The sequence below is a fragment of the Capricornis sumatraensis genome, chromosome 4, assembly GCF_032405125.1.
Source record: "Capricornis sumatraensis isolate serow.1 chromosome 4, serow.2, whole genome shotgun sequence".
Lineage (NCBI taxonomy): Eukaryota > Metazoa > Chordata > Mammalia > Artiodactyla > Bovidae > Capricornis > Capricornis sumatraensis.
In genome coordinates this window covers 46,514,262-46,533,089 of record NC_091072.1, presented here as the reverse complement: position 1 = coordinate 46,533,089, position 18,828 = coordinate 46,514,262, and the positions used below count along the sequence as shown (strand labels likewise).

The following is an 18,828-nucleotide window of genomic DNA, read 5'->3' as shown; positions in this document are numbered from 1 at the left end:
CCTCTTATAGCAAGAGATGACTGAAATTTACACTGCATCATTATTTTTTTTCATTATTGGAGTATAGCTGCTTTACAATGTTGTATCAGTTTCTGCTGTACAGGAAAGTGAATCAGTTGTAGGTATACCTATATCCCCTCTTCCTTAGATCTCCTTCCTGTGGTATATCACTATCACTTACCTAAATTTGCCCAAACTTTGGGCAAGTGGCCAGACTCCCAGAGACCTAGCATGATTTGGGGTTGTGAGAGGAAACATCTGTACTGTGGTCAACCCTTGATAACAAGCCAAGTCCTATTTACTGATAAACATTAGTTCTGATAAGTATTACTTTCCCTTCTATAGGTACATACATACACCAAGCTGAATGTCTTAGCAATCCAAAAGTGAGATGTGATGGTCTGTTAACATTGATGCTTGACTAACTGTGCTACTCCGAGCAAATCACTTAACTCTCTGTGACTCAATTTCTATACCACTGAAATCAAAGCTCTATGAATATTATTATTCTACAAGAGAAATGGGTTAAACACCTGAGCAGAATAATCACTTTATTTCAGCATAAAATTCACACTCCCAAGGTTTATTCTCTACTGTTTAGTCTTTCCTAATGTCCATTCTGGAAGTATTTTCTTCCAAAATATTTTGGGAAGCATGCCACAACTCAGTTTCTACAAGCTCAATGCAATCTATATATTCTATGTGTGAAAAGTTCACTTTTCTTACATTGTATAAATAATCATCCTGAAAACCATTCCAACTAGCATGTTCACTATCCATTTTTGAAAGAGAATACTGAATCTTTTAGTAATGTGATAGGAAGTTTCATACAATTCTGAGTTTATCTCAAATAGTGCTGTGAAAACACTCACACTGGAGAAAATAGAAACAGTTTACTGCTATTTTCATCTTATCTAATGAACACAAGGAAAGGCTCTGATCTCAGAAAGAAAAAGTCACAAGCTAGAGTCAGAAGAGGGCTATTTGTTACTAATTTTCAATAGCTACAGTTTAGCTAAGGACACTAAGCTGGAATGTCAAATTTATTTAAGACATTTAAACCTGTTCCATACAATGAGTGGCTATCTGTCATTGGGTTCTTTATGGTGTTTCGCACATTATCACAGTAAGTTACTAGTAGGTAGGAATACACAGAATTGCGTGCTTACTAGCCAAGCCATGACACAGAAAGCTATTGGTGTTATATGACATTGAATTGTTGTTAATTCCCCAAAAGATCATGCTGGCAGTGACACGGGTCCCAGGCATTAAATCCCCAGATACTGGTTCATTTTGTTCAAGGCATCACACACGGTGTTCAAATCGCTGCGGAGGTCCTGCACGACATTTTCAATACTCCTGGTGTCCTTCAGAATTTCAATACTCTGAGTGTAGGGATTGAAGTAGACTGAGAAGGGACGGGTAATTGACTTTGCAAAGTCCCTGCAAAATAAACAGAACAGAGGAGAATATGAGGTCAACCCTAACAGGTTCAGGAGACAGATATAAGGAAGGAACAGAACCAGCAAAATAAAAAGGCATGTTCTCTAGATGGAAGCAAAAGAAGTTTACCTCATCTTTTCTTTGGCTTCTTCAAAACTTTCTGAAACAAAGTAGGCTTCCTGGAAGGTGGTGATAAGGCATTCCTGCAAGCAGGTTGTTTTGGGGTCAAAGGCTTTCACACACGCCTTGTCAGAAAGAGCATGCTGCAAAACACACCGTGAAGCCTGTTAAAGTCCCTGATGAGACTGCCGAAGGGCCACCAGCTCACACTCCTCCAGAGCAGCTCCGTCCTGCCACAGAACTGCCCAGTTACTCCTCCACCATGGCACGGGGGACTCTCCCCAAGGCAGGGGAAACGGACTGTGAAGGGTTTGGAAGTCTGTTAGTAGCTGAGGGGGCAAAAAGGAGATAATGGTATTATTTTATTTACTATTAACCAAATTCATTCTGAAGGACCGTTCAGAGCTGGAATCCCACAGAATGTGCATGCGTGCATGGTCATGTCAGGCTCTGTGACCCCACAGTCTGTAGCCCACCAGGCTCCTCTGTCCATGGGATTTCCCAAGCAAGAACACTGGAGTGGGTTGCCATTTCCTTCTCCAGGGGATCTTCCTGACCTAGGGACCAAAACTGCCTCTCCTGCATCTCCTGTACTGGCAGGCAGATTCTTTACCACCACATCACCTAGGAAGCCCAAGTCCACAGAAATGAAATTTTAAATCTCTGCTATGAATAGAAACAGGAGAGAGAACAAATATGGTCTTCCATTTATTGCTATAAGCAATGGACTGGAATTTCCCTTAAATGGCAGAAGTAATAATTACCTGCATGGAGAGGTAATTGGGACTCTGACTGAACTATTTATGGACTCATTGTGAGACATTTTGAGGCCAGGTACTACGTATCAACAGAGGCTGGAGTGGGCCTGTATATTTGAGGATACATGCGAAGCATTCGTTTACCTTCCCTCAAGCACAGCAGAGCAATATACAGCAGATAAATATTGCCAGGTGGGGAAAAAAAGTAATATTAATAGTTATACTTATGCTCAGAGCAGACATGACGGACACAGGAAAGCTAATGCAGGTACCCTGTGAACCATCATTAGCCCTGTTCAGTTCACTCCATGACTGGCACTAAGAACAGCAAGCAACAATGAATGATCGTATTCAAGATAAATCCAGTGATGCTAAAAGTCAGCACTCTTTTCCTGCCACCTGCCTATTTATAGTCCCTGGATCTGTGGTTCTCACACAGAATGTGCCTAAGAGTCACTGAGGAGCTTGTAGAAAATGCAGAAACCCAGGCCTCAATTTTATTTGGAAGGTCTGGATAAATCCCAGAAGTCAGCATTTTAAAGGCATCCAAGGTGATTCAGACAGGTGGATATAAATTATATTTTGAGAAACACCCCTTTAGATTCCTTCCTTCTTAATTTAAATGATAAACTGGTTGGGAGAGAGAGGCAGAGAGAGAAAAGGTAGCAGAAACAGCCTTGAACCGAGAGTTGGAAAAGCTATTTGCAGGGCAGGAACAGAGACGCAGACATGGAGATTGGACTTGTGGACACAGAGGGGGCGGAAAGGGTGGGATGACTTGAGAGGTTAGGATCGGCGTGTATATACCACCATGTGTGAAATAAATAGCTAGTGGGAAGCTGCTGGGTAGCACAGGGGCCTCAGCTTGATGCTCTGTGCTCTGTGCTGACTCGGAGGGGTAGCATAGGGTGGGGAGATGCGAGGGATGCTCAGGAGGGAGGGAGGGGTGTGTGTGTGTGTGTGTGTGTGTGTGTGTGTGTGTGTGTGTGTGTAGTGAGAGAGAGCTGATTCACATTGTTGTACAGCAGAAATCAACTCAACACTGTGAAGCATTTACACTCCAATAAAATGGGCTTCCCTTGTAGCTCAGGTGGTAAAGAATCTGCCTGCAGTCCAGGAGACCCGGGTTCGATCCCTGGGTTGGGAAGATCCCCTGGAGAAGGAAATGGCAACCCACTCCAGTATCCTTGCCTGGAAAATCTCATGGACAGCGGGGCCTGGAGTGCTGCAGTCTATGGGATCGCAGAGTCAGGCATGACTTAGCAACTAACACTTACTTACTTAAAATAAATAAATAAGAATAAGTGGTAAATCACAGAAAAAGAAAGAAAGAAAAGAAAACGTGGACTCTAGTCCAGGTGTTGCTGCTAACTGGATAAACTTGGCAGATGATTTCACCTCTCTGGACCCCCATTTCCTGAGTGTCCATGAGAAGTCTGGGCTGGCTGATTTCTGAAGGCACTCTATTCCAGCCTCTGGTCCACCCAAAGCACTTCTCAATCTCTAACTGCTAAGGTTTTCCTGGAGAAACACTGAAAAACCTTTCCTGTTCAATATTCCTGCTGCATTCCCCCAACAATTTCACACTGCTTGGAATGATTTGTAGCCTTCTGTGAAGAAGGCTGTGGTTCTCTAAGTGTGAAAATACAATAGTGAACGCAAGGACTGACGGGTGAGAGAAAGGGCACACGGTCCTACCCGGGGTAAGATTTGCTTTCCCGCCAAGTCCCATTGTCCAGATCAATGCAGATGTGAATCAGGGAATGCAGAGGGCCCCATGGAGTGAACTAACTTTTTCTTGGCCCACAGAACCACTTCATGATATGTGCAAGGTCACTGCACCAGCACACGCATTTGTGCTATACTCAGTGCAGTGCAGTAAACAGCAGGGGATTCAGGGCTCCACATGACTAACAATTCTGTCCACATTTTCAAAACAACTTCACAGTTTCAAGAAACAAAATGTGCTTTGATGAAAGCTGTTGCTCCTCTTGGGGATGGTCTTGATCCGTGTCTCCTGTACAATATCATGAACCTTCGTCCATAGTTCATCAGGCACTCTGTCTATCACATCTAGTCCCTTAAATCTATTTCTCACTTCCACTGTATAGTCATAAGGGATTTGATTTAGGTCATACCTGACCTAAATCACTTTTCTCCACTTTCTTCAATTTAAGTCTGAATTTGGCAATAAGGAGTTCATGATCTGAGCCACAGTCAGCTCCCGGTCTTGTTTTTGCTGACTGTATAGAGCTTCTCCATCTTTGGCTGCAAAGAATATAATCAGTCTGATTTTGGTGTTGACCATCTGGTGATGTCCATGTGTAGAGTCTTCTCTTGTGTTGCTGGAAGAGGGTGTTCGCTGTGACCAATGCATTCTCTTGGCAAAACTCTATTAGCCTTTGCCCTGTTTCATTCTGTACTCCAAGGACAAATTTGCCTGTTACTCCAGGTGTTTCTTGACTTCCTACTTTTGCATTCCAGTCCCTTATAATGAAAAGGAGATGGGTGTTAGTTCTAGAAGCTCTTGTAGGTCTTCATAGAATGGTTCAACGTCAGCTTCTTCAGTGTTACTGGTCAGGGTATAGCCTTGGATTACCATGATATTGAATGGTTTGACTTGGAAACGAACAGAAATCATCCTGTCATTTTTGAGACTGCATCCAAGTACTGCATTCTGGACTCTTTTGTTGACTATGATGGCTACTCCATTTCTTCTAAGGGATTCCTGCCCAGAGTAGTAGATATAATGGTCATCTGAGTTAAATTCACCCATTCCAGTCCATCTTAGTTCGCTGATTCCTAGAATGTCGATGTTCACTCTTGCCATCTCCTGTTTGACCACTTCCAATTTGCCTTGATTCATGGACCTGACATTCCAGGTTCCTATGCAATATTGCTCTTTACAGCATTGGACCTTGCTTCTCACCAGTCCCATCCACAACTCGGTATTGTTTTTGCTTTGGCTCTCTTCATTCTTTATGGAGCTATTTCTCCACTGATCTCCATTCTAAAGGAGATCAGTCCTGGGTGTTCATTGGTAGGACTGATTTTGAAGCTGAAACTCCAATAGTTTGGCCACCTGATGCAAAGAGCTGACTCATTTGAAAAGACCCTGGTGCTGGGAAAGATTGAGGGCAGGAGGAGAAGGGGACGACAGAGAATGAAATGGTTGGATGGCATCACCAACTCAATGGACATGGGTTTGGGTGGACTCTGGGAGTTTGTAATGCCTGGCGTGCTGTGGTTCATGGGGTCGCAGAGTCAGACATGACTGAGCAACTGAACTGAACTGAACTGTTGCTCCTCTGCAAAGAATAGGCCTCCTATTGGTTCCCCATGACTTTTGGAACTAAAAGTTGCTTCCTTTGCAACCATACACTTTGCGTGCATTTTATTTAGTATGTTGCTCTATCTGTCCATTTATCCATCAGTACATACAAACAGGAAGACAGTGCCTGACTTAGTGTCCCTGATGTCTGCATATTCTCACTCTCTCACTGAGGGGCACATGCAGAGAGGGAGCAGAACAGGCTGTATGGACGTTCAGGGCACGGCTCCCTCAGGGCTCCCTGCTGAGCCAGACTTCTCACCGGGCCAAGGATAAGCAAGGGAAGAGGAGGAAACTTATCCACCTAGGTCTGCAATGTGACAGACCTTGGCTGCAACAGGAAAGTAGCACCTTTAGCAGTCACCATGTGTAGAGGATGCCTCTGGTATATAATAACAGAAACCAAAATTAGTGTAGTTTTAGAAAAATGTATCATATGATGATTCTACTAGATACTCAAATGAGCTCATTTTGTCATTTTAACAGATAAATGAGATAAGAGTGGACCAAGAAAACACCCAGAGGGCAAAGTGCTCTGCCTTTAAGAAAAGTCAGTGTATTCACAGCATATGATGTGAAGCAAAGTCCATTAGGTAATATATCTCACACTTGACTAATGCAATCATCAAAAGGACAGTTGGAAGTCCATTGTTCTAAGCTCTCAACAATGTAGTCTATCCTCAAGATCCTGCTGCATCCAACAGCTGGTTATATGCTGGCGACCGCTCCATCCATGGAGTATGAGACCAGTGCTACCCCTTGGCTGTTAAAAATATAGGGATGATAATGGTACCCAAGGATTAGCCTGGAGAATGAAGAGTCTAGAGTTGGGGGAATAGCCACTGAGTGAGGCCTACACAGGAGGTGGCGATCACACCAGTAAGTGTCTCACTTACTGGTGGGAAGTTCTTCTGCGCGATGACGGCCAGGAACATCCATGCAGCCCATGAAGGGGCCCTGCTTCTGAAAACTAAAGCACAGCTCAAGGGTTATAGAATATCGTTCATGTCTCCACTGGTTCCACTGCTCAGCAGAGCAAAGCCCTACTGAGTTTGCTTCTCAACTCCTACCCACGTCTCTCTGTAAGCCACCTTGGTCTTAGGGAACAAGTTTCACACTCTCTTCTCTGTGTCCAGAGTCGATTCTCTGTAAACATACAACCAAACTGCTTGATGTCCCTAGGGAGCTCTGTGGTGAATCCTTTCCAAAGTGTTAAGAGTCTGATATCCTGAAGTCTGCAAAAATTAATCCAATTTCCTGCAGAGAGAGGCTTTCTAATGCTAAGAGAATCTGGCTGAGAGCTTTTTACTCTGAAGCCATTTTAAAAGTGCAGGAATGCTTGAGAATCACCTGCTCTCATCTACATACTCTCTAAAAGGGCTGTTTTGGATTTATCCACAGGGCGAAAGGCAAGGACACAGGACTAGGAACCAGGAGACCTGGATTCTAAACATAGCTGTTCCAAAGGTTTACCAGATGAGTGAAAATTCCCCACGTTAGGATGCAATTCCTCTTTGAGAAACTGCAAAGATTATATATCTACCTGAACTCTAAAGCTCTTCTTGTAATAAAGTTCTAACAGGGCCTGCAATACACTGGTTCAGATGGTAAAGAAACTGACTGCAATGAGAGGAAACTGGGTTCCATCTCTGGGTCAGGTAAATACGCAGCCCTCAGTCCACGGTTCCCTCCCTCCACCCCAACCTGCATAAATTCACCATAGCAACCTTTCCCACTGGGCCTGGGTATGGTCTTCCCTCCCTCCCCAACAGAGATGGCCATTACCAATTAATTGACTTTTTAGTGCACGAATTTAAGGCCTTTTTTTTTTTTTGCCTGTTCCAGTCTTTTAAATAGAAATTTCTGTTTAGCATCAAAAATTTCTCAGAGTTGTTCCACCTCTGTAAGCCTATTCCAGTGTTCATCTGGAAAACGGGAATAGTTACAGTGTCTATAACCCAGGAATGTGGTAAGGATTAAATGAGAAAATGCATGCAAAGTGTCGGGCAAGTGGGAAGCGCTCTGTAAATCTGGTTATCATGGCTGCTTCAGGCTCCCAGTGATGCCTGGTGTACACATCCACTGAGCCACACCTTCCTTCACTGGGGCAACTCTGCTGGAACCATCGAGAAAGAAGGATGGCCCTAGCTATGAGACTGCCAGTTCCTAGACTGCAACAGTGCCGGGCCTGAATTTATCAGTTTAAAATCTTCCTTCCTCCCAGCCACCTGAACCTGCCTTTGCAATAACACGGAGTTATTATCTCAGCTCTTCTAGATGTCAACCTGTGATCCTCACTCTCTATATTAGGACTGGTTAAACTTGGGGAAAAACTCAAGTGTGAAGTCTAGGTAGTTTGGGCCCTAGATCCTAAATAAAAACTTACAAACACCTTTACATTCACACTACAATCATCTTTTCCTACATCAGAACATCAAACACATATGTTTGTATAATAAGTATGTATGCATAAGTATGTAAGTATATTTTTTGAACCTCCCTCAAATGTTTTTCCTTCTAACTGAGCACAGCATGGTCACAACACCCCTGCTGCCAAACTGGGTGATGATGGTATCACACATTTTTCATCAGTGATGTTGAAAGTTTCAACAGTTTGAACAAGATTCCGGGGGCAGGAGGGGGCGTTGGGACAAACTCGCTCAACAAGAAATCCCTGTGCAAAAGCCAAAGACCCTTCTCCAGCGCCCATTGTGTGATCTTTGCTCTGTTCTTACTAACAGCGCTGCTTCGGGAAAGGAAGGGGTGGGAAGAAGGGAGCTAGGAGCCATCTGAGCACAGTACAGGCAGAGCAGCTCAGAGGCTGTCGGAGTCCTAACTCCAGCCACGCTGCCGACACACTGCAAGACCTCAGGGAACACGCGGGGGCCCTGGGCCACCTCCACAGCCTGGCCGTAATGGCCAGCCTCTGACCACCTCACAGAGCTGCTGCAAGTGCCTGTAAACACAAATGACTGTAGTAAATACAAAGCTGTTATGTAAATGCTGATAAACAGCTACGTAAAAGCAGAGCCATAGCAGTTGTATTCCAATAAAATAGACAACGTGGAAGAAATGGACAAATTCTTAGAAAAGTACAATTTTCCAAAACTGAACCAGGAAGAAATAGAAAATCTTAACAGACCCATCACAAGCACAGAAATTGAAACTGTAATCAGAAATCTTCCAGCAAACAAAAGCCCAGGTCCAGACAGCTTCACAGCTGAATTCTACCAAAAATTTCGAGAAGAGCTAACACCTATCCTACTCAAACTCTTCCAGAAAATTGCAGAGGAAGGTAAACTTCCAAACGCATTCTATGAGGCCACCATCACTCTAATACCAAAACCTGACAAAGATGTCACAAAAAAAGAAAACTACAGGCCAATATCACTGATGAACATAGATGCAAAAATCCTCAACAAAATTCTAGCAATCAGAATCCAACAACACATTAAAAAGATCATACACCATGACCAAGTGGGCTTTATCCCAGGGATGCAAGGATTCTTCAATATCCGCAAATCAATCAATGTAATTCACCACATTAACAAATTGAAAAATAAAAACCATATGATTATCTCAATAGATGCAGAGAAGGCCTTTGACAAAATTCAACATCCATTTATGATAAAAACTCTCCAGAAAGCAGGAATAGAAAGAACATGCCTCAACATAATAAAAGCTATATATGACAAACCCACAGCAAACATTATCCTCAATGGTGAAAAATTGAAAGCATTTCCCCTAAAGTCAGGAACAAGACAAGGGTGTCCACTTTCACCGCTACTATTCAACATAGTTCTGGAAGTTTTGGCCACAGCAATCAGAGCAGAAAAAGAAATAAAAGGAATCCAAATTGGAAAAGAAGAAGTAAAACTCTCACCGTTTGCAGATGACATGATCCTCTACATGGAAAACCCTAAAGACTCCACCAGAAAATTACTAGAGCTAATCAATGAATATAGTAAAGTTGCAGGATATAAAATCAACACACAGAAATCCCTTGCATTCCTATACACTAATAATGAGAAAGTAGAAAAAGAAATTAAGGAAACAATTCCATTCACCATTGCAACGAAAAGAATAAAATACTTAGGAATATATCTACCCAAAGAAACTAAAGACCTATATATAGAAAACTATAAAACACTGATGAAAGAAATCAAAGAGGACACTAATAGATGGAGAAATATACCATGTTCATGGGTCGGAAGAATCAATATAGTGAAAATGAGTATACTACCCAAAGCAATTTACAAATTCAATGTAATCCCTATCAAGCTACCAGCCATATTTTTCACAGAACTAGAACAAATAATTTCAAGATTTATATGGAAATACAAAAAACCTCGAATTGCCAAAGCAATCTTGAGAAAGAAGAATGGAACTGGAGGAATCAACTTGCCTGACTTCAGGCTCTACTACAAAGCCACAGTCATCAAAACAGTATGGTACTGGCACAAAGACAGACATATAGATCAATGGAACAAAATAGAAAGCCCAGAGATAAATCCACACACATATGGACACCTTATCTTTGACAAAGGAGGCAAGAATATACAATGGAGTAAAGACAATCTCTTTAACAAGTGGTGCTGGGAAAACTGGTCAACCACTTGTAAAAGAATGAAACTAGATCACTTTCTAACACCGCACACAAAAATAAACTCAAAATGGATTAAAGATCTAAATGTAAGACCAGAAACTATAAAACTCCTAGAGGAGAACATAGGCAAAACACTCTCCGACATAAATCACAGCAGGATCCTCCATGATCCACCTCCCAGAATTCTGGAAATAAAAGCAAAAATAAACAAATGGGATCTAATTAAAATTAAAAGCTTCTGCACAACAAAGGAAAATATACGCAAGGTGAAAAGACAGCCTTCGGAATGGGAGAAAATAATAGCAAATGAAGCAACTGACAAACAACTAATCTCAAAAATATACAAGCAACTTATGCAGCTCAATTCCAGAAAAATAAACGACCCAATCAAAAAATGGGCCAAAGACCTAAATAGACATTTCTCCAAAGAAGACATACGGATGGCTAACAAACACATGAAAAGATGCTCAACATCACTCATTATCAGAGAAATGCAAATCAAAACCACAATGAGGTACCACTTCACACCAGTCAGAATGGCTGCGATCCAAAAATCTGCAAGCAATAAATGCTGGAGAGGGTGTGGAGAAAAGGGAACCCTGTTACACTGTTGGTGGGAATGCAAACTAGTACAGCCACTATGGAGAACAGTGTGGAGATTCCTTAAAAAATTGCAAATAGAACTACCTTATGACCCAGAAATCCCACTGCTGGGCATATACACCGAGGAAACCAGAATTGAAAGAGACACATGTACCCCAATGTTCATCGCAGCACTGTTTATAATAGCCAGGACATGGAAACAACCTAGATGTCCATCAGCAGATGAATGGATAAGAAAGCTTTGGTACATGTACACAATGGAGTATTACTCAGCCGTTAAAAAGAATTCATTTGAATCAGTTCTGATGAGATGGATGAAACTGGAGCCGATTATACAGAGTGAAGTAAGCCAGAAAGAAAAACACCAATACAGTATACTAACACATATATATGGAATTTAGAAAGATAGCAATGACGACCCTGTATGCAAGACAGGAAAAAAGACACAGATGTGTATAACGGACTTTTGGACTCAGAGGGAGAGGGAGAGGGTGGGATGATGTGGGAGAATGGCATTGAAACATGTATACTATCATGTAAGAATTGAATCGCCAGTCTATGTCTGACGCAGGATACAGCATGCTTGGGGCTGGTGCATGGGGATGACCCACAGAGATGTTATGGGGAGGGAGGTGGGAGGGGGGTTCATGTTTGGGAACACATGTAAGAATTAAAGATTTTTAAATTAAATTAAAAAAAATTAATTTAAAAAAAAAAAAAAGCAGAGCCATAAATTCACCATGCAAGGATATCCTAAAACTAAAGCCAAAATATAATAATCAGTAAATTTTCAAAAACCACCAGCTTTATCAAAACCTGAAAAGCAGAACAAATTATTTTTATGTAATATTCCAGCGACTCTTATGAGGTAGATGCTAAGGCCATTTGCCAAAAAAAGTATAATCTCTGCCCTTAAGGAAACAAAGAACTAGATTATGGTCTTACCTGTAAAAGGCAAGGAAAAATTACCTTTCATTTTTGAGATGGATTAAGATGGTTGGATGGTATCACAACTCAGTGGACATGATTTTGAGCAAATTTCAGGGGATAGTGAAGGACAGGGAAGCCTGGCGTGCTGCAGTTCATGGGGTCGCAAAGAGTCAGACACGACTTAACAATGAAACAACAGCAAACTTTCTGAGATAAGACTCAGCCAATTCATCAACTAGGAAGCAGTCCTTTACCCCCTAACAAGAACAAACCGCGCTGTTGCTTCTCCAGGAGGACTGGATTCAGCAAAGACCCATATCCATCCCTTTGTTATATTTTACCCCCGTTAGGCACAAACTTTCTTGGAAACTGAGACTTTCAGTTCTGAGTTTGTTCAGTAAAATAAGTAAAGGAAGGAATGAATAATAAATTTTTTAAATGACAGTGATACAATTAAGTCAACTCTGAGATAGAAAAAGAATAGAAAAAGGAAAGAAACACGCTAGACTGTGAGTGAATAGTAAGAATTATCCCATTTTCAACCTTTTGTAAAGTCAGTTTTCCAGATGATCTAGCTCATTATTAACTGCTCCCCACAGTGATGAAGGTTTAGAAAGGTCCTTCCCAAATACACTTCTGGAATTCCAAAAAGCACATCACAGAAAAAATGATTGGAACAAGAGAGGGAGAGCAGTCATTGCTGAGATGTTTTTGATATTCTTTACAGTTAGCAGATGTATGGTAGTTTTTATAAGCATTTCTGTATTTATTTCCTTTATATCTTCAAAGATAAAAAATAAGCATTGTCAAAAAATAGGAAGGAAAAATGAAAGATATCCTTCAAACTATAGAGACACTGCTTGGAAGTACTTGGGCAACTCTGAAGTGCAACATTTGTTCCTGAAAACTGAGCCTCTTAAAGCACACATTCTAAAATGTGCTCAGTTCAAGAAAAGACAAATTGTGGAGAGTTCTGTAAAAGTTAGAAGAACTACACCAAAACTTCTGACAACTTTTCCAGAACCTACAAATGGACGGTAATTGGAACAGCAAAAGCAGAGTTTACCGCAAAAGGTAGCCACATTCAAAACTGCAGTAATAGGTGGGTTTATACAGAGATTATTATAATGCTGTTAATAAAGTTATCCCCACCTGGGCTCAAAACTATCATCTGTTCATTCAAATAAAAGTTGAACAGATGTATTCACAAGAGCTGTGAAAGGGCCCTAGACACTCAGGCCAAGGAGAGCAGGGATGGGGTAAAGCGTAGGGCAAAGCTAAGACGCTAGGGAAAGCTCTTGTGTTATGTACTCTCTGCGAACAGTCAGAAGACATTTCAGAGGGAAAGAATTTCTGAGTTGTAAAAATGGTCCAAAGTAGCAATCACTGGGATGTTGGAGTGTTGAAATATGGGAATGGAAGAATGCTAATGACCAGAGCTGATGGACCAGAACAAGAAGATTCACGGCAGACAATGCCCTTCAGTGTCCATGTTTCTGGCTGATTTCCATTTCCAGATGACTCGATCCGTACCAACAGGAACAAAAACAACAGATTCACCCCAGTGCTGCCTACACATGCCTCATTAACCAGACCAGAGGACCCTGTCAAAAGTTGGGGCAATAAGAGATTGGTTTCCTTTTTTCATTCTGGTGTCATTTGTAAGCCCTCTGAGAAGAATGTAAATAGATATAACTCAAGAGCTACATCATTTTCTGACTAATTCTTTTTCCTAGGAAATCAAGAAAGAGATTATAGGAGGCATGGGTCACACAGGGAGATGACATCATGCTATGGCTGTGAGCTTTGAGATTAACCCCAAATGGACTTTTTTGGTGTTGAAAATTTAGAAAAACAAAATTTTCACCACAACACATCAGACCTTTGTTATGTTGAATATTATCATCTGTTCCAGAGAGGCCTAGCCTCACAGCTCCCGTAACAGGCCAGGCTCCGAGGAGGGGACACTCACGCCGTGGTCAGTGGGCTGATCCAGCATCTCACCTCTCTTCCCCACTCCTCCCAAGCCACCCTTCGCTCTCCTCCAGAATCCGCATGGGCAGCAGCACCTCGTCAGGAAGGCCTCCCAGGCGTGGCCGAAAACGTGACAGGTTTTGTCACACTGTCTGTGTTACCTCGGTCGTTTGTCTCCTGCACTAGAATGTCACCTGCCTTTAACAGGGATCCCAGGCAGCAGGCTCAGGTCCTGGAGCTCACACCGCCTGGACTCGGGACCACCTCCGACACTTACTGGCTGTGGGACCATAGACACGCTCCTTACTGTCCTTCACACCTCAGTTCCTTACCTGTGATGATGATGTTACTTATCCTACTGGGTTGCTAGGAGAATTAAGTGGGTTAATGTGTTGCACCTAAAATTCTAAGGTTTACTGAACTGTCTTTTGAGAGAGCTGTTATCTTCTTCATACTCTTATTCTTCATCATGACTATTTGTCTTTGTACCCTCAGTGCCTGGCACAAGTACGTGGTGCATAGTAGGTGCTCAACTAAATATCTGAGAATTGAATGAAGTCATAAAGTGAGTGGACTCAATAAAACTACAGCTAAATTGCATCTTTCAAAAGTACAAACATCTGAAAAGCTCTAGTAAACATATACATCCCAGGATAATAAATATCCTGTAAGGATAATGAATATCAATATTCAAAAAAAAAACCCTAGGACTGTCCATAATCCTGACCTCAGTCTGAGAAATCAAAGAAAGATTAAATTATTTTCAGTACCATTTCCAGATTAGATATCACAATGCATTCTAAACTCATCAAAACTTGCTATCCCCCAGTGGTATACAGATAGGAATTCTTAATTAACCGGAATAGTTAAATGATCAGAATGTCCCAGACCTAAACATTTCTGAACAAATTATTCTACTGTATTTTAAAGCAAAAAAAAAAAAAAATATATATATATATATATACCCATATATACACACCATCCATTAGACATCACTGCTCGTGTTAGATACCTCTCTGAACGCATGTACATTTAAGTGTTTTTTTTAATTGTACATGCCCATAACTATTTTAATTTACATCAGTTGTGAAGAAGCTAAAATATGCTCAAATTCCCCTTTGGAAAGTAGATGGTAGGGAATCCATGGGTGCTATGGGGGTGACAGAATTGAGAGTAGCCAAGCCACCCTCACAAAGACATTTTATATCAGTAGGGTCCCTGCTAGCTCAGTGCGCACTTTACAGCACCAGACTGAGGCTGGTCATTTGTTACCCAACATCTGAGCATACGCTTGTCATTCCTGTTGGTTCAGGCACATGGCTGCTCATCCATTTGAGTCACATCACAAACCCAGAAAGGCATGACCCATTTTCCAAAGTGTAAAAAGTTAGGTCAGCACCCACATACGAGGTGCCAAGTCCTCTGTACTAAATATTTATGGGGTATCTGTGAGTAGAGAGGCTCAGACAGATGAATCAATATTTTCTGTGACCTTGAACCAGTTTGCTTGGGAAGGATATTTTGCTCACAGCTTCATACCTTTAATTCTCCAATGGAGGAAAGCAGTCCAGCGCCATATGCCCGCAGCTGCCCTTCTTGTTTGCAAAGGCCAAACTCAATCGTGAAGAAATAGCACTGCAAAAAAAAATTTTTTAATGGACACACATCCAGTGAACTGGGCAACAAATTCTTCTGTAAAATAAAAGGGCACCAAAATAAAATGGTGCACTGTGCATAATTTCTTCAACACTGTCAATGTAAATGAATTTGAATCAAGATTTATTGACATCATTCTCTTGCCTAATAATCCCTCCCTAGGTTAAAGGTATACAGGAAAAGCATTAACTGCCAAGAGTCTTATTTTTCCTAGATTCAGAAACCCTATGAGTCAAATCATATCCCTTGCAACGATTTTAAAATTTTTTTAAAAACAGATTTATAAAAAATGAATGTGTCACAGTGATAATGTCATAAGAACATGCTACTATATTTCCTAAGTTGTGGTTCAGTAACATAAATAAATCTGCGTAAATGTGGAAAAATAACTTGGAATTCAATAATCTCAAACTGATTTTTACAGTTGGTTTATTCATTTAGCAAACGTTTGTTGAGTTCCTACTATGTGCCAGTGCTTGTAAAGAATTGTGGTGAAGACACCAGCAGAGTCCAAGAAAACAAGTGTGTGCCTACCAAATTACCATTTTCTTAGCAAAAGCTTAAACGGATGCCAGCGTGTGCACTTATATGTGTGTGTGCGAGCATGCTAAATCACTTCAGTCGTGTCTGACTCTTTGCGACCACGTGGAATGTAGCCCACCAGGCTCCTCTGTCCATGGAATTTCCCAGGCAAGAATCCTGGAGTGGGCTGCCATTTCCTTCTCCAGAGGATCTTCCCGATCCAGGGATCAAACCCATGCCTCCTGCACTGGCAGGCAGATTCTTTACCACTGAGCCACCTGGGAAGCCCACATATTTACACACGAATACATTAAACATATATAGTAAGAACCATTTCATTGACCAATGTTTTAACTTCATCAACTACTGCAGTTTCCCCAAGACACTAAAATCTACACTTACTTCTTTTAAGTTCCTACAAAATCAACCTAAACAGAAATCTCTGTACAACCAAATGACTCACCATGCTCTTGAGAGGAGCTGCAGTTACATTATTTGTGCTCTGAAAGTAAAGTAAGAGGCTGACAATGAGCAATAAAAAAATGCATCAAATTAACGCTGTCCTGTATCACTGATGATGGAGCGATGAAGCTGCTGAGAAAGAATTTAAACCCCCTGAAAGGGGGTAGAAAATCATAATTATTTCTAGCCTATGGCAGTTTGCTGTATTTTTATTTGGAGGTTAAGATGTCCCTTGGCTCCCAAGCATTTTATATTTTTATTACATGTGGATGACCTCTAAATTTGAATGGCCAGTATGCTGGAGCCCCAGACTGCACCTAAAGGACTGGTCAGGTCACAGTGCTGAACCTCTGGAGGCAAAACTTACTTTCCTGACTTATCTCCCCAAGAAGCTAAAATCACAGCCCTTCCTACCTCGTCACCACCCACAGCACCTACCAGCCTCCTCCTTACCCTGTTCTGACTGGGCTTTCTTTTCAATCACATCACTTTTTGACATGGATTTTCATTTGTGTATGAAGTGTACTATTTGTCATCTGTTTCCCCCGTGACATTATCAGCTCCATGAGAGCGGTATCCCTGTCTGTTCATCTAGAGCAGAGGTTCCCAATCTCAGCAGGATTGACGCATTAGGATGGCTAGCTCTGTGTTCTGGGGGGGCTGTTCTGTACATTGCAGGATGCTCAGCAGCGTCCCTGGCCTCTGTCCCCAGTAGTCCTCTGATGCCAGTAGCACCCCCACCCCGTTTGTAACAACCAATAATGTCTCTAGACATTGAGTAATGTTCCCAGAAGGTCAAAATTGCTCCTGGCTGAGAACACCTGACATAGAATAGTGTCAGAAACATGAATAGTTGGTGAATAAATAAACAAATAGTGACTGAATTACGTCTAAATTAGGCTTATTGTAAGGCAGCAGAATCTAAAGGAAAGAAACACACAAGGAGACCCGAGTCTTATACTCATTTCTAATTGGCTATGTGACCACAACCTCTCTGGGCTGTAGTTTTCCTGCCTGTGACATCCATCCATTCATTCATCTACTTATTCTACAAACATTCCTACAAACCTGTATATGCCAAACTCTGCTCCAGCAGGGAACAAGGGAACAAAGTACCCCATCCCACAAAGCAGGTATGCTACATGGGTGAGACAAAGAAAACAAAATCAACATACAGGGGACTTCTCTGATGGTCCAGTGGTTAAGAACCCTCCTTGCAATTCAGGGGATATAGGTTCGATTCCTGGTTGGGGACCTAATATCCCACGTGGAGCAATTAAGCTCATGCACTATAACTGTTGAGCCCACTCACCACAACTGGAGAATCCACGTGCCGCTAATGAAAAACCTCACATGAGGTGACTGAGACCAAATGCAGAATATAAATAAATAAATAAAATATTAAAAATATGTTAGAGGATAATGTCAGGTGAAATCTGCTATATAAATCATAAAATCATGTAACATCAGATATCAAGCAGAGGATATGGCTGTTTTAGATGGAGGGGTCAGGAAAGGCCTCCCTGAAGGAGGGATGTTTAAGCTGCAACTTGCTTGCAAGTGGCCCTTTCTTTAGGATATGAAAAAGCCAATTGTATAAAGACCTAGGAGAAAGAGTGTTCCCAATAAACAGCCAGTGCAAAGGGCCTGAGGCAGAGATATATCTGTATTTCCAAGGGTGTCAGGAAGCTATTGGAAGGTCTGAGGCAGGAGAAAGATGTGTTCTGATTTCCTTTTCCAAAGATCATGTTGGTGTTGGGTAAAGAATAGCCTGTAGGGAGGCAACCGTGGAAGCAGAGAGACTAGTTGGAAGGCAGTTGCAGCCAAGAGACAAAGGTGGTAAGCCACTTAGAACTTGACTTCGGCCAGGGGTAGCAGGAGGTTGGGAGAAGTCAGTGTCACAGAGGCCTCAGGAGAAGATCCCAAACAAGAGATGTTAAGATGCGTCATGAGAAGAATCAAAATAAAAGGATGTAATGTACAGCATAGGAAATACAGTCAATAATACTGTAATAACTTTGTATGGTGACATATGGTAATTAGACTTGTGGTGATGATCACGTTGTAACATATAGAAACACTGAATCATTACATTGTATATATGAAACTAATATAAAACTGTAAGTCAAATACACTTCAATTGCAAAGGAGAAAGAATAGTTAAAATACAGTCCTCAAGTGAGTCCTCAAAAATCTTTGTACAACCCTGGGCACAATGGCGATGTGATCATACAGTCACAGAATGGGAGGACTGGAAGTTCAGCCTTTTTAACAAAAGGAAAACTCAAGTTTAAGGAGATGAAGTGATTTATCCTGGATCAGTCTAGATGGTGATATTTAACAGATCCAGAGCTCAGTGTTTTACGAGCTCAACATCTGTCACATTTTAAAGTTTCCAGGTAAAAGATTAATAGATGCATGAT

General features: G+C 41.6%; 1 protein-coding gene across 2 annotated transcripts in view; it reads right to left on the bottom strand.

Moving 5' to 3' along the window:
- Positions 1-1,268: 1,268 nt before the first annotated feature.
- Positions 1,269-18,828, bottom strand: part of TPH2 (tryptophan hydroxylase 2) — a 101,779-nt gene continuing 84,219 nt past the window's right edge. For both annotated transcript variants that reach the window (XM_068971002.1, XM_068971001.1), the window contains exons 9-11: positions 15,305-15,400; positions 1,573-1,706; positions 1,269-1,443 (exon numbers count right to left, since the gene is read on the bottom strand). In XM_068971002.1, coding sequence (XP_068827103.1) covers positions 1,269-1,443; positions 1,573-1,706; positions 15,305-15,400 — 405 coding nt within the window. The remainder of the gene's footprint in view (positions 1,444-1,572; positions 1,707-15,304; positions 15,401-18,828) is intronic.